Genomic DNA, 22,628 nt, shown 5'->3' on the forward strand with positions numbered 1-22,628 from the left:
TTCTGATGCCTCCAGCACTTAAATGTGACATTGAGTCAACTCTGAGGTACTTTACAGCTGGGTGATGCTGCTTGGGGCTACGGCAGACGATGAATGGAAAAGTTTCACTTACCAAGATGAACTTTGTACCAGCTGAGCTGTGTGTCTGGGAGAAATCTCAGGGTCTCAAATCCCGAGCTGGGTTGGTCTCCCTGTCCTGCCTGTGGATCTGGCAGCACCAGGGTTGATCCAGGGCAACAGCTATGGGCTTGAATCCCTGTTACTTGTCTGCATGTGGCCTCTCTGTAGGTACCTGCCTTGGAGCCCACTGGCTGGATGACATTTATAGTCAGCAGGGAGAAAAAAGGCACGTCCAGGTAAAATTCATCTGACCTTTCTGAGGCAGCCACCTTAGAAGGAGATTAATCCTGCCCCTGAGAGGCCTTTTCTCTCCATTAGCCATACAGCAGTTCATCCAGCTTGTCCATGGATGCAGGCTGTGTGTGGGCAGATGTATCTCCCCGGATCCCTGCTGGGCTGTAGGATTTGTGCATGGCCAGGGAAGATCTTTGCTCCTTCCTGGGGCAGAGTGCAGGTGTGGGAGGTGGGCAGCCCTGCTTTGTCCCTGCCCAGCTGGGGCCCTGGCACGTGGCATTCACCAGCCTGACCAAAGGCACAGGACAAAGATGGGCATGTTCTGCTATCTGGGGCTGGTTCTGCTGCCTCCAAAATCCCGCAGTGATTGCTGGTGTTGACTGTCTATGTAAATGTGTATCTATAAAAGTCTCTCCCATGTATGTGTGTGTATATATATCAGGCACACGTAGATGTGTGTGTCTCTAACATATGTGCTCCCAGCCCACACAGCAGATGGGGCTCTGAGCGCCGCTGGAGCTGTGCCTTCCCCAGCCCCCAGCACCCACGGAGTGGGCAAGGGGACATCCTGCCTGTGCCAGGGCCAGTGCCAGCCTCGCCACCCATCTCGTCCTGCCACTGCCCCCCGATCCTCCCTGCTGGGACTGGCACCCTGCACAGCCTGGATGTGTCACTGCTGCCCCCCCAACACTGTGTGGGGCGCTGGCACCCTCCTGTGCTCCCAGGCTTTCGGGGTTTGGTCTGTGCTGGGAGGAGCCCTGTGCAGTGGCATGTAGCAGGCTCCTGGTGCTGCACCGTGGCTCCTTCATCAGTTCATGTGTCTTAATCAACCAGCTTGGCCCTCTGCCAGCAGGGAGTAACCAGGCTGGCTTGTGGGGGAAGCACCTTGGGAATGGGAAGGAGCCTGTGGAAAGCACAGCTGTGCTCCAGGCACACACAGGAACCTATCCCAAAGCCCTTGGGACTTGTGCTACTCCAAGTTCTGGGCCAAAATCACTCAGAGCAGGGGCTTTTGGCTGTACCTTTCACCCTGGAGTGAGATGTGGCTGCAGGGTGTCCCCAGGCCAGCAGAACACAGTGCTCTGCAGGGAGAGCAGGCTCTCCAGGGTGCTGTCCAACCCTCCAACCCCACAGCAGATCAAGGTGCTGCCTGACCCTTTCCCCATCTCTAGAGAGGTCACAGTGTCTCCCAGCTCTTCCTTTTTGCCAGTACCTACATCAGACACCAAGCACAGCCCTGGTACTTCGATGCAGGTCCTGCTACTATGGCTGGTCACAGTGAAACAACATGATTTAATTGTGTGATTTCCAGCCCTGGCATATTCACAGAATCTCAGAATATTCAGAATTAGTCCAGAGGAGCAGAGCTGAGGGAAGAAGGGTCTGCAGGAGTGCAGGGATGGGGAGGGAGGGCACACCCAGCTGACGGTGCTCTCTGTAGTGGCTGTGACCTGAGCATGTCCTGCCAAAGCACAGGAAGCAGAGCAGGTAAGGGAGGAGTGGGCAGGTGGAAGAAAATTCAGGTGTGCAGCTGGGAAAGAGCCTATCCATAAGAGAGCCATTGGTGTCACTGATGTTGGTGGTGTCACTGATGGAAAAATTCAATCACTTCCAATGAGGGAAAAATAATTGTCTTTCGAGGTACAGTAGGTTGTTGTCATTTTCCTATGACACACTCCATCAACTTTCAATTTCTAGTACAAAAGCCCTTCGTTCTTGCTTGGGTCTCTCTAATCCATTGCAGTGAGCACTCATGGCAGACATGGCATGGGCTGGGGGACTCATCTGGGAACAGAGAGGCCCAAATTGCACCAAGCTGAGGAGAGCACCCAGACCCTGCTGGGTGCAGAGGGTGCCAGATGGGGGAAACCAGCTTAGGTCAACAGTCAGTGAAATACCTCATCCCCTGGAGCCCCAGGTTCTGTAAAACAAGGAAAACAATATGGTGAGGGGCTCACATAGCTTGGGTAGAGGGGTTTGGGGTGACCTCTGGCACTGGCATCCCAGCCAGGTTTGGCACAGAGAGGCTCCTCACAGCTCCTCTGGGGCTGGAGGATGCAGGTTCAGCTCCATCCCTCCCCTCTGGTATCCACAGTGGCAGAGGAGAGAAGGGGACAGTGGCCAGCAGTGATTTGGAGCAGAGGTGTGTGCACAGGAAAGGCAGAGCTCAGCACTTCCCTGCCACTAGGTGAAATGAGAGGTGATTAGCTAAAAATCCCAGCATCCCAACCCCAGAGCCTTCTCCTCTAGCACTGGAAGAGGAAATATGTATTTAAAAACACTGCTCTAACAGAGAGGGGTAATGATGTGTTTCAAGGCAGAGCTGGTATCATTCATAAAGCCCGTGCTGCTTAATTATATCTGCCCCATTTAGGAGAAAAATGATTTCCCAATGAGTTTCTGGTTTGTTTTCCCTCTGTCCTGCTGTATCTCACCATGGCTCCAGCTGTTAGTCAGGCTCTTTGGGATCTCTGTCTCCAACCACAGCTTGGGGCTGCCTGAGGATTGTCACTGTCACCCAGTGCCAGCCACCAGAGGGGTCTCAGATCTCAGGATGGGCAGAACTGAGGTGATGCCATCCTGCACTGACCCTGGGTGAGGTAGCAGGGGTAGGTCCCTTGGTCTTATGGGACAATATGGGACTAGTTGGCCCACAGTCACAGAATCACAAAACATGCTGAGTTGAGAGGGACCCACAAGGATCATTGAGTCCAACTCCTGGCCCTGCACAGCACCATCCCCAAGAGCCACACCAGATGCCCAAGGACATTGTCCAAACACTTCCTGAGCTCTGTCAGGCTTGGAGCTGTGACCACTTCCCTGGGGAGCCCGTACCAGCCACCAGCCACCCTCTGGCTGAAGAACATTTCCCTGATGTCCAGCCTGACCCCCTGCTGCTGGGCACACAGCCCTGCTGTCCTTGCTGGGGGCTCTTTGGGGACCCCAGCATTGTCCTGGCAGGCTCTGGCACAGTGCCTGTGGGTGCCTGTGCCTGGCACTGGTTCCTCTGCCCACTGGCCCCACCAGCCAGGGCTCCTCCTGCCAGAGGAGCTTTTAAGGCTGCTTTGAAGAATCCTTAGCCTGTGGTGCTTTCCTTTTGCCTGTCAGCTCTAGCCTGACATTATTTGGGTAGAAGCAGAGGGGTGGGAGTGTAGAGAGGCAAAATGGTGGGGTTTTTTTTATTTCTTGCATTCATAAGACATTTCAAGTGACACACAGAGACAATAACGTATCACTCAGCTCGAGTACAGCTTGAATGGTTTAAAAATACGCTTCTGAACTTTCCACCCCTATTCACACACAGACACCATCCCTTTGGGGTCTGCACTTTGGCAAGAACAAGCAAGGAGTTAAGCAGCTCGGCAAGACGAGCTATTTATGGATGTTGCAAGCTCCCTGCTCTGCTCCCATACCCCATTCAATCCTCTAATTATGTGCAGTTGTTTCATGCTGTGTCTCACCGCGCGCTCTCTGGGGGAAACCGCTGGGGCTTTGCCAGTTGATGAGGAGGGGGTGGGAAGGGGGAAGACTCTGCCACACGCTGAGGCAGCCTGGGAAAACAAGGGATGCTGTGAGGTCCTTTGTCTGTGGGCTGTGGGATACCAGGGCACAGCCCTGGGACCTTCTGGATGAGGAGCAGAGCTTGTGAGAGCAGCAGCCCCAGTGGGGGAGTTACCTGTGGGAAGGAGGATGTAGCAACAGAAGGTGTGGAGAGACTTCTCCCATCCCTGGGTTCCCTGTGTCACTGAGCCCTCCCTGTGAAATGGAGCCCAGAAGCTGCAAGACAAACATGAGAGAGCAGGAGGGACCACAGGGCTTGCCAGCCACTGCTGTCCTCCAGACAATTCCTCCACAGCACTGCCAGCTTGGAGAAGAGAGCGACTGCTGCCAGGACTCTGAGCCTCCTCTGGCAAGCCCTCCCAGCTGCAGACTTGCTCCAGGGTAACATGAGAGCTGCCCATGAAAACTGCCCCTTCCAGCTCCCTAAACCCCTGCTAAGATGCTGCTCCAGCATCATAAGAATTTTAGTTAATCCACTAATAGTCTTTTAATAAGTCGCCCAAACAAGAAAAGAGCCGAGAATAATCTGCGGTGCCTGGAGCTGTGTGGCTGTTTCATTAAAGCAGCTCTGTGAGCATCCTCAGTGCAGCAGCTGCACCCATCTCCCCCAGTGTTTCACACTCCCAGGACACTCTCAGCAGCTTTTCTGGCCCTTAGGAATGGTGACAAAGTGCTCTGGGGCAGACCAGGCACAGCCAGCACCCTGTGTCCCCTCCACACTGCAGAGGGAATGGGCACTGGGAGGACTGGAAGGGATGAGCACCCCCTGCTCATCCAGAGGCTGACAGGGCCAGGGGGATCTGTGCAGATCCCGGTGGGCACAGCAAGGTTGGCATCTGCAGTCAGTGCTGTCACACTGGGAAGAGCTGGGGGCTGTTGCTGGTTACACTGGTGTCAGATAAATTGCTCATGGGAACTGGAGATGCCCAGATTCAGTTTTTTTCTGTGGGTCTACCAGGCGTGCAGGACTCATGTCTCTCCTTCTCCCTCCAATCCTGTGCCTTGCACTTCCCTTTTGGCTCGTCCTGGCCAGCTCCAGTGATCCTGGGTCTCTTGGGTCCTTCTTCCCATGCAAGTGTGGTCCAGCTCTGCCCAGGAACGGCAGAGAGCTGGAATGTCTTCCTCTCCCTTTACCCTCCCCAAGCTGGACAAAGGTTGTCTACCCATACATTGCAGCCCTGGGAAGGGTGCTCAGACCCCAAAGCTTTCACAAACATATCCATGTGGGTGAATTACCTGACCTGTGCCTCTGCTGTCATTTGAGCCCATCCAGCCATCCACAGTGCCCCCAGCCTGCTCCCAAGCCCATCAGCAGGGAAGGGAGGCTGTGGCCAAGCCCCTGTGTGGTCCCAGGAGGCAGCACAGGCAGCCCACATCCACCTCCATCTGCCATGGCGTCCAGAGGCACAGGCAGCCCCTGCACTACACACCTGGGCTCGGGGAGCCAGCCTGTGGCCTCCATCTGCTCTGTCTGTGGGGAGTGGGGCTGCACCACCAGTGCCCCTCCAACAGCTCAGTTCAGCTCTGGACAGCCTTGGGTGAAGGAGGGTCCTGGCAGTCCCTGCCCATGGAGGTTTAGGTGCTGAAAGGGCCCCTCTGTGCAGACCCAGTGCAATTTGGGGTTCAGCCCCCATGAGAACAAGGGGTCCCTTCCCCTGGAAGCCCAGTGTGGTGGGTGCTGATGGGGTGCTGGGGACCATCACCATGGGGCCCTTGCTGTGGAGTGGGGAATGCTGCCAGGAGCCAGAGGCTCCCCCTCCTTCCCTGCTCTGCTCTGCATGGGTTTGCTGTATTCTCACCTGATTAGTGGATTTGAAATACAGCCTTTGGCTTTGAGACCCAAAATAGATGTCAGGCTGTCTTTACTGCGCTGAAGGCTCCTTAGTATGTAAATCCCTCCCCAGCACGGTCGGTGCAGCATGGTGGGATGGCACCTCCAGGATCCCAGCGTTCCTGGGCATCCCCACCCCAGTGTCCTGCTGGGCAGGGCTTCCCCAGGCCCTGCTTGCAGGCCGTGGTGCAGTGGGGTGCTGGCACAGCCCCCGTGACAGGCACGTGTTAGGGATGGTGCTTTGTACCCTCCTCCACTCCCCCTTCTCCTGCATGGGACCCGGCAGGTTTCCAGGGAGCCACTGGGGCCAGCGGGCAGTGACATTTGTTTTGTCACTTACGCTGTCGTCACCAAAAAACCCTAAAAAATCTCTGCCTGGAGGGGAGAGCTGGGCCCGGTGACATTCGCTTCATCTCACAGCAGCTACCGCAGCCGGCAGCATCCCCAGGAACCGTGTGCTCTGTGCCGGGACAAACGAGCTCCGTGCTGCCTGCAGTGTCCCCCTGCTGGGCTCCAGCTGGGCACAGCCAGGACCTCCCCAGGGTCACAGACACCCCGTGCTACCACAGCCCCCCAGGAGCTGTGGGCTCTGTGGAGACCAGAGTGTGTTCATTTGGTGACATTATTGCTCGATACTTTTGCAGTGTTCCCTACCTTGTAGAGATTGAGTCAAAACCCAGCGCCTGAGGAACTGCCTCTATTAAACTGATGTTCATTAGAGTTGACTTGGTGCTACCTCATTAGGCTGCTGTAATTGAAGGAGTTAATTGATTATCAATAGTTTGAGTTCCCTCTCCTCATGCCCACAAGGCCCTACTGGGTGTTCTTCGGGGGCCAGCATTCATCATGAGGCTGGGACGTGCCTCAGTGCTGGCACTCACAGCTTGGGCTGCTCCGTGCGTCCCCGTCCCCGTGCTGCGCCCGTCGTGATGCCGGCAGCGTTTTCCGCGTGGGTCCTTTTGCGTTCAGCTTATTCATCCCCATTTGGCACTCGCTCCAAACTGTCTAAAATACTTCTGATGGCTCCCCTTTCCATGGCTGTTCTTTAATGCATATGTATTCTATTTGGAGAGGCTGCGTGTGGGGGTTTGGTGACTCTCTGCTGGGTGTGAAAGCAAAAGCAGAGCCTCCGAAGCAGCTGCTCCCCGAGCGGCTCCGTCCCGCAGCGCAGGGACAGGGGCACAGCCTGGGGGGGCCCGGCTGCCCGGCGGGGGCTGCGTGGCCACACTCGCACGCTGCTTCTCCTGAGCCTGGACCGACTCCCTCGCACAGACACGTGCTGCTGACTCAGTCACACCTCTGCTGTTTTTAGAGGCGGCCTTCTAACGCCCTGCCTCGTTCAGCAGAAAGCAGGGAGATGCTGTGCTTCCCCCAGCCAGCCTGAAAACACACCCCCTGCGCTCAGGAGCCACTCTTGGGCTGCACGTCCTGGCCCTCAGCTGCTGGAAATGGGACAGGCGTGGGTTTTGGAGTGAGAAAGGTCTGTGCTCAGCCCTCCTGCCATAGACATCTCTGCCTCCTGCCCTGTCCTGCCCTCAGAGTTCACCCTCGTGTAGCTGTCCTGCTGGGAGCAGTGCCCACAGCATCCTCAGGTACCCCCAGGAGCTGATGGTCCATTGCTGCACCCGGAAGGACCATGGGTGACATGGAAGTGGTGATGCTGCAGCAGGCAAGCTGGGAATGGAAAAAAGGATCCTTTCCATAGCTGCATCCTCACACCTCCACGAGGGCACAAGCAGGGCTCAGAAAGCCAGAGGATAAAGCTGCCACAGGTCATCTATCTGCTGTCAGATTTTTTTTTTAGCCAAATTTAGGCCTGCCCCAGCTCAGGGTCTGTGCGGCATCACAGGTGACAGCACAGACAGCGAGGTGGGAGGTAGACAAGCCAGGAGGATACCGTTGCTCCCCAACTTCGTTAGCTTTAACTAACGAGCTGTTTATAGGAGTGACATGACACCTGCTTTCCTCTTTATAAATTCCATAATTTATGAAAGGTATTAAAGGCAAAACAGCCTCCTGGATAAAGGCTGTGATGCGTGTACGCTGGGTATTAGCCAGACGGGACAATGAGCTACACTTGAATAACACATGAAGATATTTACCCTCTCCCTCTATAAATTATTAACGGGCTTTTTTGCACGTAATTACATGAGCTTTTATGTTTCTCACTCCCTGCTTTTAATCCTTTTTGGAATGGTGCCAGTCATTTATAAGAGGAGCTGAGCAAACAGCAAGTGCTGTGGCTGGGTTTGGGGCAGGGTTTGGGGTCGCTGCAGATGATGGAGATGCAGGAAGGGGCATGGTTGTGAGCCCATCCCGCTGGGCACGGGGCACACCCCGCAGGGAGGGACACAAACAGTGGGCCTGGGATGGGTTTGGCCCCAGCATGAGGTGCTTTTCCTCCGTGTGGCTTTGGGGAGGTGCCTGTGGGAAAGTGCAGACAGGCTCCAGTGTTTTAAACACCCTCCAACTGTGCGTGCAAATCAATTACATGCAGATGTAATTGGGCATGCAAATGTCACTGGGAGGCTGTTTACATGTGCAGCGTACATTAGAGGAGCACGTATGTGTGCAAAGGAACACTGAGGATATTAGTAATAATATCCTGAGACACCCTGAGAGTGTCCTGGTGCTGGGTCTGCTACTGCTCCTTCTCCAGCTTGGCCTTCAGGGAGCAGAGCTCCCTCCTTACCCTGCCCCATGCCAGACCCCCCTTCCCTGGCTGATGTGTTTGCTCCCAGGCCTGCGCCCAGCAGGGCAGCCCAGCTCCCCTTTGCTCCCCATGCTCCTCCCCATGCAGCCCCAGCTGAGCCCTGCCCATCTCAGCCTGCCACACCAGGCAGGGGCCAAGCTTCTTTTGAACATTAAGATGAACATTTCATCCCCTTCAAGCACCCTGACCCCCTTCTCTTAGTTGCCAAGTATTTGTGAGTCAGCCCCAGCAGAATGGTGCCCACATCACCTCCCCATCGTCTGTGCCCAGCACAGCCTTTGCTTTTTCAGTGTGGGCAATTGACAGGACTCCTGTCCTCCATACTCACAGCTCTCTCCAAGCCCTCTCTCCTTTGTGCCAAATTCTTTAATCATTGCTCTTTGTCCTGTTGTGCAGCTCCTATTCTTACACCAAGCTTTTAAAAAGCTGTCACTGTCATAAATTCCTTGTCCCAGAAATTATCTTTCATCTCCTGAACGTGGGCAACAATAGGCACTGAGGTGCTTGATATTATTAATACCTTCTATATATGTGTCAATGGGCTTAAGAACTTAATGGAGCCTTTTCCCTCAGCCCTTCATGCCACGTGTTTGGGCTGCTTGACAGAGCAGTCAAGTTATCAATGCTTGACTCAGGCTGACATGAGGACATGTGGCCTCTCTGCATTCCAGAACATTGCATGGAAAGGCCTAATTTCCACACCCAGAATTCCAATTGGTCAGGGTGGACAGTGCCCTGGCAGAGACGTGGATGAGCTGAGCGGAGGCAGACCCTGTGTTTCATGGAGGTCATGTCATGATTTGAGATGTGCAAGGCATGACCACAGCATCTCCTACCTCTCAGCTCGCTTTCAGTTGGACACAGAGCTGGAGATGGGTCCAGCCACGCACCTGCAGCCTCCAGCAAGTGAGGGTGTGGTGGGGACAGTGGAGGGATCCCCTCCACAGCCCCAGCCCATGTCCAGGGGGACATTCTGTGGCTCCTGCCACTGCTGTCCCAAGTGAATGGCTGGTGGTCAAAGAATTTTGGGGTGATTCTGCTCCAAATCAATAAGCTGACCAGAGCAGGGAGCAGTACAAGGCAGTACAGAGAGAAACATTATGATAATGCTTGATAAGGATCCTCAGTTTCACTGAGGAGCAGCCATACAATGTGGAATTTGGATTCCCTCCAGCTGATAATGAGAAGCCACTGGACTGACTCAGCCTGCTGTGAGGAGGCACCAGCACACATCCAGATGGCCGTGGGGACGGGGGAGCAGGAATATCCTGCCTTGCCTCTTCATCCCACTCCCCCCACACACCCTGAAATGTCACCACCTCCAAGGGAGAACGTGATCTGGGAGCACGTTTCTCCCTGACTGCATCCGCAGGGGTCCGGTGGAGCAGCCATGCTCAGGAACAGGGGTTCCTCAGGAACAGGGGTTCCTCAGGAATGAGGGTTCCTCAGGAACAGGGGTTCCTCAGGAACAGGGGGTTCCTCAGGATAGGGGTTCTTCAGGAACAAGGGTTCCTCAGGAATGAGGGTTCCTCAGGAACAGGGGTCCTCAGGAATGAGGGTTCTTCAGGAATGAGGGTTCCTCAGGAGCAGGGGTTCTTCAGGAACAGCCATCCTTAGGAATAGGAGTTCCTCAGGAGCAGGTCCTGCTGCCCGCAGTGCTGAGCAGGGCAGGGGAGCTCTGTGTCCATGCGATGTGCAAGGCACGCACAAGAATCAGGGTGACCTTTCCTCCCTGTCCCGAGCAGCCAGGAGATGATGGTGCCTTCTCCAGGCAGTGGTCAGGACTGGCAGGAGGAAGGAGCTGGTTGCAGGTGAGCCCAGGGCCATGTGAGGACCCTCCTCTGCTCTCCTGTCCGGATGTGCAGGGGCAGAGCAGGGCCTGCCTCCCCCGTGCCTGCTGCCGAGGGAGGAGCAGGAGGGGCCGACAGCCGATCTGGCGCTCCCAGAGCCGGCGCTGGCAGTACTTCAAGGTGTGGTACATCTTATCTCTGCCTGGCATTTGCATGTATTTTCTCAGCTCAGCTTGTTACGACAAAAGTGTGAAAATCTGAAAGAAAAGGAATGATAATAATAATTGGAGTAATTAAAATCCACCTCCCTCCTGCCAGCTCGGCCCTTTCTAGACCTCTTGCAGCATTCCTGGACACGTGCACTGCATCCAAAGGAGGGAGCAGGTCCTGGGTGTCTCCCCCGAGGGGCAGCTCAGTTCCCACTGCCCAGGTGCCTCAGCAGTGTGCAGGTGCTGCCTCTCCAGGAGGGATCTGAGAGCAGGGATAAACTCCTGCCTCGTGCCAGCAGAAGGGAACCATCTGCCACAGCCCGTTATCATCCCAGGATGGCAGTGGCAAAGAGCTGGAGCATCTGTCTGAGGGACAAGCCCCTGCAGATGGACACCCAAATGTTCCTGCCATTCCCTGCAGGTTTTACAGAAGAACATGTTCAACGAGGGCGTGTGAGCCGAGCTGCTCTGCAGCATCCAGGGGCTGCACACAGGTCAGCACAGGATACTGGCATCTCCAGGGCTGGGGCACTGGGGGTCACTCCAGGCTGCAAAAAGGAGGTTGACCCAGTTGAGGGGCTGACCCAAAACAGCTGGAGTTGGTCTCTACAACATGGTGGAGGCCAGTAAAGGTGATGGGAGAGGGAAGAAAGGCGTGTTAGCTGCAAAGCTGTCAGCTGCACATTGCTACGGGCTGTTAGTGGGGACAGGAGGGGGTGGTACTTCCAGTGAGGCTTGGTTGTGGGCTTGTGGCTGTCCCCAGCACACTGTCACCCGTGCTACAACACCTCAGGGACATTAACAGTAAGCTCAGCAGTTGTGATGGGTCAATAAATGCAGAACATTGGAGCCTTTGGGGCTTCTGAGCAGGGGCCCATGCAGTTCCTCCAGCAGACACCAGCAGGGTTCACTGCTGCCAGGATCTGCCTTTGCCCAAAGTGTCCTTGAGGCTGCTGGGGTGAGGAAGTGTTGCCCATGAGGTGGGCTGAGGATTAAAGAGAGAAAAACCCAATTGGCAGTGCTGCTCCTTGGGCAGGTTGGTTGCACTGGCTGCTCTTACACTCTGGCACTGTGGGCAAGGGCCTTGGGGCTGCAGCTGAGAGAGCAGCTCTCAGGTCATGTTTTTTTCTCTTCCCCTCATGTCTCCTCACCCTGGCCAAAATGCACAGTGTAGCTGTCAAAGCAAACAGGGCTGTGCCCTGCTGCCATTCCTGGACCACCCGTGCTGCCCTCACCTCTCCTGCTGCCCCTGGTCCCTGCACCCAGGTCCAAAATCACAGAGCCATAGAATGGTTTGCATTGGAAGAGGTCTCAAAGATCCTCTAGTTCCCAACTCCTGCCATGAGCAGGGACACCTTCCACCTTCCCAGGCTGCTCAGGGCCCATTCAAGCTGGCTTTGGACCCTTCCAGGGAAGGGAATCACGCTGAGGGCACACAAAAGGCAGGGTTTGCACGGGACTGCTCTGTAGCAGAGGTGTGCACGGATGCCCTGTCAGCCCAAAAGCTCATCCCTGCTCCTGCACACGCAGTGCCCGTCCTGTGCCGCTCGGCTCGCTCCCAGGGCGGGGATGGCCGCGGAGCCGAGGTGGGAAAGACGGTCTTGGAAGGCCCCCTGCTTCCAGGCAGCGCATAGCATCACTCTCACACGCCACCAGCGCTGCGTGCATGGCGTACTTGCCGTGTCTTTGTGCAAGGGCTGAGGTGAAATTTCCCCCCTCACACACCAACAATTCCAGGAATTATTCCCGAGTGTTACTTCTGAATACGCCGTGCCCTGCACTTTAGCGGGGCTTTAACGGGGCAGGGGGAACGGAAGCATTAGAAACGGCATTCAGAGCTCTTAGCCTGTCTTTTGTCCTCTGTTTGTTTTTTTCTGGCCGCATTCAGATTGCCGGCTTTGTCTGTGTTTGTGAAGTGCTATTAACATCGATGGCATTGCTGCCATAGCCGTAACAATAAGAGGAATCGATCCGCGCCGAGTAAAGGTCTGAGGAGCGCTGAGAGCGGCCAGGCTGAGTTTCCTTGGTGGCAGGAGGAGAGCTCGTGCACCAACACACGCCTTGTCCCCCACGGTGTTCCGTGCCACGGGGATGCTGTGCCCGGGCCCCCGCAGGGACACACCTGACGGTGCCCACCGTGCCAGCCGAGCCGGGGGCTGTGCCCGTGGGAGCCGAGCGGGAGCTGCAGTGATTCAGCCGCCGAGTTCACCGTGCCCACCCTTTGTTTATTCCTCCTCTGTGCCAGGCGGGAGGATAACGGGGATAGCGTTACCCAGAACGGGGCTCCGCGGAGGCAGCAGCCTCTGCCCGAGTGCCAGGAGGGGCTCGAGTTTCCCGGGGCTTGCAGAGACGAGCTTGGGATGGCCTCTCCTGTGCGATGGCCTCCCCCAGCCTGCCATGAAGCGCAGGAGAGGCCTGGGGCCAGCTCAAAAGCTCTCACTTGCTCAAAAGCCGTTCAAGGGAAGGCTCATGGGACCCAATCAAGAGACTCGTGGCCCCAGCCCGTGCTACTGCCGAGCGCGCTGGTGCCCCTGCCTTGGGTCCGCCTTGGCCGGCAGCCAGGGACAGCTGGGGAGAAGCTGGACAGGGCAGGAGGCACCCCAGGAGAGCCCAGCCCAGAGGAAGCAGGAAGGGAAAGTGCACATTACAGGCAAAGTTTGTGTCCATTATTGCTGGAGAAACCAGCCTCGGCTGCGAGAGCCAGCGCTGGGCAAATCCAACGCTGCTGGATAAAGAGTGTCCACGAATGAAGCGGGGAGCGGTGGGCAGTGCTCGGGAAGTCGTGCATTAGTTCTGAATGAAAGGCCAAGGGCTCAGCATGGACCCTCCGAGGGGGCTTTGGGATCGCCAGGTCCCCCACCTGTCCTCGGAGGCGTCCCCTCAGCGCTCGCAGCCCTGTCCCTCTATGTGCCGGGGAGGGGGACAGTGTAAAGGGAGCAAAGCGCAGTGCTGAGGGAGCTGCTGTAGGACGGACCCTCCGGAATCCTCAGGGTAGCCCGGCTCCGTCTCCCGGCGGACGCGGGGAGGGCTGGGCACCGACGCGACGGTGACGGGCAGAGCTCCGCTGCTCCGTCCTCTGCGGGCAGCGAGGCTGCACCGGCGGCGGCGGGGCGGGGGCTGCGAGGGCCCCCGTCCATCGACCGGCCCCGGTTGGCGGGGGAGCCATCCCCGCTCCCCCCTCCCGCAGCCCCGGGGACCCGCACCCCCCGCGCGGAGCGGGGGCGGCGGCGGGAGGAGGGACCGGCCGCGGCCGCCGCTGCCGCGCTCGCCGCTCCGCGCACCGCCCCGCACCCGCCGGCGGCTCCTCCCGGAGGGGAGGCGGGGGCCGGCGGCACCCGGCCCGGCCCCGCCGCGGCAGACCCGGCCGGCGGAGCGGGCGTGCGGAGCCCGGGCCGAGCCAGCCGCCCGCCCGCCCGCGGGGGCGATGCCGCCGCCCCAAAGCGCCGCCGGCCGCCCGGGCGCGGAGGGCAGGGAACCGCCGGCAGCGCGGCCCTAGGGCGGCCCCGGCGGGGCCCCGTGCCCAGCCCGGCCCGGCCCGGCCCTCCCTCCCCCGGGCGCGGGACTGGGGGGCGGCCCGGCCCCGGGAGCGCCGCCGCCGCCGCCGCTCCGTGTGCTGTCGCTGCGGAGAGGGGGAGCTGCGCTACTGCAGGTGGAGGTTTGGCGGGGGGGCCGGGGGAGATGCCATTTCTGACCGAAGGAGATCGCCGGCGAGGATGAGATGCGGGTAAGCGGGACCGGGGACCGGAGCGGGGCACGGGGCTGGCGGGACCGGCGGGGTGGGGGCTCCGCGGCCCCGGGACGGCTCCGCCGCGCTGTCCCGGGGCCGGAGCCGCTCCGGTGCGGAGGGCGCGGGGCTGGAACTTGGTGCGTGCCCCGGGCTGCGGGGGAGCCGGGAGCTCCGGGAGCTGCCGCCCTCCAGCCCCGCCGGTGCGGATGCTGCCGCCTCCTCGCCCCGCTGTGCCCGGGCGCTCCCCTCTGCCCGTCCCCTCCCCGCACCGTTCCCGCAGCCTCGGCGCAGCCCCTGCGGGAGCTACGGACCAGGCGGGGTCGGGGATCGGGGCCGGGGTCCCAGCGGGCGGGCTGGGGCTGTATCCTGATGGGGAGTGTCCTCCTCCTGTCCCGGTAGTTCCCGGGTGAATTGGCCGGCCTGGAGCAGATGCCTTGTTCAGGTAGGAAAAGGATTGTCTGGACAGCGCTACCCTCCGGGGCTGGCGGGGGAGCAGGGATCAGCCTCAGGCTGGCTGTGCCCATCTGCTGCCCAGCAAGGGTTAACTCGAGAGGAGGAATTGTTCCTCTGCCCATCCCCAAAGCAGAGGCAGTAAGGGTTAAAGCCGGGCAGGGAGAGCTCTCCAGCCCTGAGATTGGAGGCAGGAGTCATGGGGAAGGGGTATTTTTCAGGGCAGGGGTTCACCTCTCTGTCAGCAGCCCCCCAGCCTGGAGATAGGTGAGTCGGGACGTGGGGAGCTCATGGCGGGAGGGTGATTCGGTGATTCCTCAGGCTCCGGAAGGGCTCGGGGGGCTCTGAAGGGTCCCCCCTGCCTGGGCTCAGCTCCACACCCCGGAGCCAGGAGCCAACCCAGAGAGCTGGAGATGCTGGGCCAGGGTCAGGCTGCGGGTGCGGGCTCTGCCCTCGGTTTGTGTCTGGCAGAAAAAGAAGCGGTTCATGTTAAAGGAGCTGCCCAGGGCAGTGGGGAATGCGCGGATGCCCAGGAGCCTGCTTGGCTGAAGGGCTCTGGGAGCCCTCCCGGGCGGTGCCGGTGCTTGTTGCTCTCCGTTACTGTGTGTGGGTTATTGGATTTTTCACCTTGCGCCTTGGATGTATAAATAGCCCGAGTGATGGGCAGAGGCACGACTCGATCCAGGTGCTGGAGGTGTCACCTCCGAGAAGGAATGGGAGCGTTGGTGCCGCGGAGGGGATTTGCTCGGGGAGGGAGGGAGGGAGGGAGGGCGAGCGTGGGCACGGGTGGGATCGGGGCTGCTCGGGCTGGTTGGCGTCGCCGAGGCTCTGCTGCCTCTCCCTGCCTGTCCCTGCCCAGCTGCCGTCCCAGCCATCGCCATCCGCGCTCCTTCCCAGCAAACGCCTTCTCCAGCGAGCGACTGTGGCCGCTGGCCGGCAGCAGGGGATCGGTGTGACAGCCCCGCTGCTCTCCCGACTCGCGGGGGGAAGTTCGGGCATTCCGGGAAGAGCCCCACTCTATGGATCTCCCTCCATCTCCCGTTCCTCTGCACCACCTCCAGAGCCCAGCTGTGGTTCTGCAATGATACCCCTTCCACAGCCCCATCCCAGCCCTCCTGCCAGCCTTAACCCTCTCCTCGCTGCTCTGCACCTTGCAGCAGCCCTGACCTGACCTTCACGCACGCTGGAGCAGCAGTGTGGCCGTGCCTGAGCCATCTCCTCCAGCACGGGGCTGCACGGACCTACAGGACTGCCCAGCCCATCCCCACCCAAAGGCATTGTCCCAGCCCCTATCCCACCCATCCCCACCCTCAGGCAGCTATCCCAGCCCATCTCCACCCTAAGGCACTATCCCAGCCCCTATCCCAGCCCATCCCCACCCTAAGGCACTATTCCAGCCCTATCCCACCTATCCCCACCCTCAGGCAGCTGTCCCAGCCCATCCCCATCCTAAGGCAGCTATCCCAGCCCATCCCCACCCAAAGGCACTATCCCAGCCCCTATCCCAGCCCATCCCACCCTAAGGCACTATTCCAGCCCCTATCCCAGCCCATCCCCACCCTAAGGCACTATTCCGGCCCCTATCCCAGCCCATCCCACCCTAAGGCACTATTCCAGCCCTATCCCACCCATCCCCATCCTAAGGCAGCTATCCCAGCCCATCTCCACCCAAAGGCACTGTCCCAGCCCCTATCCCAGCCCATCTCCACCCAAAGGCACTATTCCAGCCCCTATCCCAGCCCATCCCTATCTCACAGCAGCCCACCTCCACCCCATGACAGCTGCCCCAGCCCATTTGCACCTTACAGCTGCTATCCCAGCCTGTCCCCACCCCAACAGCAGCTATCCCAGCCAGCACCACTGCCCAAACCATTCTTCCCCCTGCTTCTTCCCTGTCCTGCACCTCTTGCAGGTGGGGTGGCCGGAGCAGCCGTGCCTGTCCCAGCTCCTCTCCCAGCAGGGTGGGCTGGGGCACAGCAGGAGTGGCTGGGTTGGCTCTGCCTGCTCACCTGCTGCTCCTGGCTCCCTCCTGGATGCCGTGGAGGAGAGGGGGCCTCTGGAGCTCTCACGATGAGCAAGGCCAAGAGGGAGATGTGCCCCTGGGCTAAAGCCTCCATGTCTCCCCACAGAGAGTTTCCCCATAGCAGCTGCCTGCTCCAGGGCTCAGGCAGCCCCAGCTGGGTCCCCTGGAACAGGCAGGAGGTGACTGGAGAGGACAGTGGAGCTGCTTTTACAGCTCCTGGGGAAGCATTAGGTTTTGCAGGCCTTCTTGTGGACGGATTAATTACTCAACAAATGGCTGTGCCACTGTAACACCGTACTGTGCTGCAGTTACTCTACACCTGTAATGTAATTACTGTGTGATACCTCTAATTACCACTGTTTCCTGGAAGGTTAACAGCATCACTGAAGGACTTCTGTTTCCTTTAGTGTCCTGCTTCACATAGCCACAGTAGCACTGCTGAAGTTAGTGCTGCTCCATGTAAGTGACAAGCATAAAATCCTCTGACTTGAGACTTTAATTCAGGGGTTGATAAATCACTTTATAATAACACCACAATTATAGTGTAATTACAGTTGTTGGATTATAAAACACAACACAACCTGTTGGGGCTCAGTGAGGTACATTGGATGACCACTGGGTGCTGCTGTTTGGTGGGACCCTGTCCTTGGAGGCAGAGTTGGCAATGGGCACATGGAAAACACCCAAATGTTCCCAGCTTGGCCAGGGTGGGTGTTTGGTCTCTCCAACACACCCAGTGCACTGAGTCAGCAGCTCTCCTTTGTTCTCTGCTGAGCCTCGAGCAGGGTTCAAGCAGAAATGGCTTTTGGTGGGAAAAGAGCCAGAAGAGCTTTTCAGGTAGCTGGGATGAGAGAGAAAAGGGCTCCAAATGTTTAACTCAAATCAAACAACCCAAGAAAAACAAAGGGAGAAAGAAACGGAGGGCCATGACCTCAATTTTCTTCTTAGTCAATTTTTTCCAGTTTCTTTCCAGAAGGAGAGTAAAAATTGGAACTTTTGGCAGGGAATGGCTGTGGGGAGAGAGATCTCTGTGCCTCTGCACCGTGTGACCGTGCCTGGGGACATGCCTTACTCCCAGCCAGTGCTGGTGGCTGTTGGAGCCTGCTGCCTGTTGGGCAGTGCCAGGGCGTGTGTGACACAGAGGGGACGGGGCTGTCTGGGCATGGGGCTTGCTTGGGGAAGGGACAAACACCAGCCAGAGTCCCCCTTCCTGTGCTTCCCCAGCCCCCAGGCACTGCCAGCAGCGTGGTGTGGCCTCTGTCCCTTGTCACCAGGAGGAGGCTGGGTGGCACAGAGGTGTCTGTGTCTGAGTAGGGTTAATTGTCAGCTTGACCCGGGCAATTGAATAAATGGTGATAAATGTCACTGAGGGTGACACCATCATCATCATCTCCCCTTCCCAGGCAGGGAGAGTGTGGCTCTCTCCATCCCTGGGGACAGGAGGTCACACCAGTGTGGCTTGGGAAGGGGGGATAGTGGGGGGAGCACCCTGCCTTGAGCAGAGACCCCAAGCATTGTGCTGGGGTGAATCCTGGGTGATTCCCACCTTCGGGAACGGCCAATGGGACCTCTCTGGGCCTGCATGGGGTGCATGGAGTGTATTGGTGCAGCTTGGCTGTGTTGGGAGCCCTGCCATGAGCCCCACCCGTGGCTCAGGCCTCCCTCTGGCCTCACCAACACCTTGGCCACCATCCCTTGCCCCTCCCATGCCCTGCCCCATCCAGACAGCATCTCCTGCCTGAGTAAGGATCAGGCAGGGCAGCAGGTCACTGTCCTGTCACAGGGGCCGGGGAGCTTGGCTTTGTTTTGCTCATTCTCATGGTGAAGCACAGACATGGTTCTGTTTAACCATCCTGCATGGTTTTTTCCATCATTTTATTCATGTGTCAGTGCTGGTCAGTGCCTTGGCATCCTGCAATGGATGTATGTACAGTGAGCTTTCCTCTCCTGAGTGTCCTGGCAGAGGCCAAAGGCTTTCCCCACTGAAGCACTTGTGTCCTTTGTCTCAGGTCATTGTCCTGAGGTGGGGACAGTCCTTGGCTGAGCTGGAGGGTCTCCACAGGGAGCAGGGACAGAGTGAGGAGGTGCAGGACTGGGCTGTGCCTTCCAGGACAGGATTCCTGTGCTCCAGCATTGTCCAAGGGATGCTCAAATAGCAAAATGCCTGTGGTTGCCATCAGACTGGGCTGACCTCTGCCCTGGGGGTCAGGCTGGCCATGGCTCCCTGGGGCTGTGCCCCTGAGCACCCACCCTGCCCTTGGGGATGTGAGGTTCCTGATGCAGCCCACCCCACACAGCCCTCCCTTCCCTGGCAGCCCTTCCCCTCCCCCCATATTGCTATTAGTTATAGCTGTAGGACCCACAATTACTCATTTTTTTGTCATTTCTATTCTGTTTCTTCATCAAAATGCAAAACATTAAATATCGCTCTGGTAATTATGGTTAATTTCATAACCTGCACCTTAATTGGATTGGTCTCTGATGGGGAATTCTCGTAGGAGGGAGAAGCAGAAATATTTTGACGTGATCTATTCTTTCAGCTCTTTGTTTGGATTTGAGATGTCGAGTGTGAAATGGGAAACAACCGATTTAGACCTCAGAGGCAACCTGGGGGTGGTGAGCAAAGCCTGAGCATTCCAGAAGTACTTCTCACCCTCCAGCAGCCAAACCTCTCCCTCCTGTACCCAAACCCAGCCTTTCTCCACCCCTCCTTTGGATTGGGAATAGTCACAGAGAGCCAGGTCCATCTGGTCTACCAAAAATGTGAGCCTGAGGAGCCAGGGATACATCACAGTAAGCACTGGCCTGGTGCCCTGTTCTGCTGGCCAGTGCTTTGTGTGCTCTAGCACAGAGCAAGGCACAGCCCTCCACAGACACCCCGTGGGTCTGAGTACCTTAGGGATGTGAGGGACTCTCACAGGGACACCTCTTTTCTGCTGGGAATTGGGCAGACAACAGTCCATGGCTGCAGAGGGATAGCACTCCCCTTGTGCCATGGTGGACTGAGTGATCTCGGTGCTGCTGCCCAGGGCAGCCACTCTTGGGGGCTCCCAGTGCTTGTCTGGGGCTGTGCCATGGAGTGCCTGTGCCACAGAGCTGCCATCTCCCTGCCCCTTTGGGCCTGAGCTGTCCCACAGGGCTGAGCTGCCATCTCCCTGCCCCTTTGGGCCTGAGCTGTCCCACAGGGCTGAGCTGCCATCTCCCTGCCACTTTGGGCCTGAGCTACGGCTCGCTCCGGGAAGCGCAGAATTGCGCTGCCATTAGGTGCTGCCATTAAACTGATTTGTGCTCAGCCTGTTTATCCTCCTCAATGGGAAACGGCAACGAAATGGAAACCCTGGCCTCGCATTTCCCACTGCATTCCCGTGCACTGGATTTCCCCATGATTACTTTTGTTCTCACGTACAGCCCAGAGCGCAGGCTCCGTGTCATTATCCACAGTGCTGGGAGAGGAGAAAGGGCAGGAAGCATTGCTGCAGCCCAGGCACAGCACAGCAAACCCACCCCACAGCTGCCTCCTTTTGAGGGCAGTGGGGAGCTGCTCCATGCCCATGGTGGGTCTCTCTTTTTTTCCATGCCCACGGGCTCAGTGTGTGCTGGAAAGGCTGAGGAATGCATGGCTGAGGCTGCCACTGTGCTGACACTGCCCCCCCCTTGTCATGGGCATTAGAACAGCTCTGCCTGGCACAGCCCCATACCTGCCAAGGATTTCTGTCAGCCCAAACCCTGTCCAGGCTTCCCTCAGCACCTCCCTTCCTGCAGGATTTGGGCTGGGAGGGGCTGGTGGCCCCTTGCTCTCCCTGCCTGGCTCTGTGGGTTCAGCTGGAGGCAGGACGGGCAGGCTCAGCCGTGGCTCAGCACAGTTTGTTTTTATCTAATCCATTTTATTGTTGAATGAAACAATAACAGCAAATACAGGCCCTGAAGACAAGCCATAAATAATGCAAAAATCAAACAAGTGAGAGAGGGGGAAAGAAAAAGGAATTATACATGTAAAACCAGCCCAGAGAAAACCAGGCTAGGAAGAGGAATCTTCCCTCTGCAGTTGCTATTGCTCATGCTTTCTTTGCCTCCCTTTTTTCTCCATTTCTCTCTCTGGAATTTCCTGCGGCACCAAATTTGTGATTATGTGAACAAAACTTAATAATAAATGGGAGGGGGAGAGAGAGACAGATGTGGCTTGTGGGAAGGAGCGGGGAAATGAGGTGGATGGAGTGAACTGGGGCTTCCATCTCTCGCAGTGCCTTGAAGCACAGCCGTGCTCCTGCCCCCTGCTCTGCCCCGTGTCCCTGGGGCTGTGCAGCAGGGACAGCTCTGCTGGTGCTCATGGGAGCCCTGGCAGCAGGGCACACACAGCCCCTTGCCCCTTGTCTCACTGGGGGGTGATCCCAGGGCCAGCTCTACCGGGCTGGGCTGCACTTGGCTTCTCCCAAAGGCTTCCCAGGCCACTTATTTTAGGCAGCAGTATAAAAATACCAGGGCTGGTCCTAAAGGGGGGTAAATCAGCACGTTTCCCTGAGGTCAGCAAAGCTGACTGCTTCATGTCCTATGTCCTTTGAAGTTCTCTTGCCACTGTCCCAAAGGTTTCCAGAGGAAAGGAGCAACCCTTGTACTTTTTTTTGGTATCCTGTGCTGGTTGTAGGGGAATTCAAGGGATGTGCCCTGAGAACCAAAGTGATGCTGTAAGTACAGTCTTAGCTTAAATTAAATGGAAGGAATATGACTGGTCCCCGGTCCTGCTGTTCCCCAGCCTTTGCGACTTTGACCTGGGGTTTCAACTTCTGAGCAGTGGCAGGGATGCAGTAGGGACACAGTGGTTTGGAGTGGTGGCATTTAGAGGGGGTCACATCCCAAAGCCTCAGAGCTGTTCTCTATGGCCCTTGGGACCAGGGTGTTGGGCTGGTTTGGCATTTGCTGTCCTGAGGCAGCCCTGGGTAAATGAGGGCAGGAGGCACTGGTGGGGCTCCCCCAGCTCTGCCTGCTAGCCCTGGGTTAGTGCTGCTGGAGCTGCTGGTGCCCCAGCCCTGCTGTGGGCACTGAGCAGAGCTCTAGGGAGCTGTAGAGCCATGGGGTGCCCCTTGGTAGCTGGAGGGGATTGGCTGTTCCCAGGCAGGGAGCAGTAGGAGGGAGCAGCTCGTCTTTCCTGCCCCCAGGTGTGGTTTGGAGCCGTGGCCCAGCCTGGCAGAGCTGTGTCCTCCTCGCTGCTGGGGCACAGGCTGGAGCCTGGCTCTGGGGGAGCAGGGAGCCCCTGTCCCCAGCCCAGCCCTCAAGGCATGCCCACACAGCGATGCCATCTGCTCCTGGCGGGGCTGAGAGGCGCTCTGGCAGTGGGGTCACTTTGTTCAGCTGCTTTTCTGCCATGTCAGGTGCTGTCCTGCCCTGCACACGGGTCCAGCTCAGGCTCTGTGCAGCTGGGCTCTGGCTGATTCAGCAGCTCTGGGGCCGTGTGCTGGGAGGGAGGGCTGTGCCTGCAGGGCTGTGCCCATCCTCCAGCCCCAGCCCTGCCACCCCGTGCAGGGCAGCTCAGGGAGCGCAGAAGGCATTTGGGCCATGGGCATGTTGCAGGAGATGCCCTTGCAATGTCATTGTGACCCTGGCTCTCTCCCAGCAGGAACACTCCTTGGACTTTCTTTCACCTCTTCAGGGCAAGTGTTTCCATTGCCCTGAGAAGAGCCTGGGGTTTTTCCATCCCCCTTTCCCAGCTTTCTCAGCTTTCCAGCAGGGAAAAGGAACCATCTAGAGAGACCCTTATGGTACACTGGAGCCTCCTGTACACAGTGCTCACTGATCAGAGTGCAAGGTGAACTGCCTGCCTTCAGTGAGCACTTAAAACATCCTGGTGACCCAGCCCATATCCACAGAGGTGACAATCCCAATGAAATTTGCCAAAATAAAGGAAGAAGGAGAATCTCCATTCAAAATGGTGCATGTCCTTCCCAGTGCCCACCAGCCTCCAGCCATCCCTTCCTG

General features: G+C 57.8%; 1 protein-coding gene across 3 annotated transcripts in view; it reads left to right on the forward strand.

The window, feature by feature from the left end:
- LINGO1 (leucine rich repeat and Ig domain containing 1) overlaps positions 1 to 22,628 on the forward strand; it is a 129,361-nt gene that overhangs the window by 98,874 nt on the left and 7,859 nt on the right. The window contains exon 1 of one of the 3 annotated variants that reach the window (XM_058811491.1): positions 14,127 to 14,182. The exons of the other annotated variants lie outside the window; for them this stretch is intronic. Coding sequence (XP_058667474.1) covers positions 14,177 to 14,182 — 6 coding nt within the window. The 5' untranslated portion in view covers positions 14,127 to 14,176. Of the gene's footprint in view, positions 1 to 14,126; positions 14,183 to 22,628 lie in introns of those variants that run through there. 3 annotated transcript variants of the gene reach the window in all.

Source organism: Ammospiza caudacuta, chromosome 10 (assembly GCF_027887145.1).
Source record: "Ammospiza caudacuta isolate bAmmCau1 chromosome 10, bAmmCau1.pri, whole genome shotgun sequence".
NCBI lineage: Eukaryota > Metazoa > Chordata > Aves > Passeriformes > Passerellidae > Ammospiza > Ammospiza caudacuta.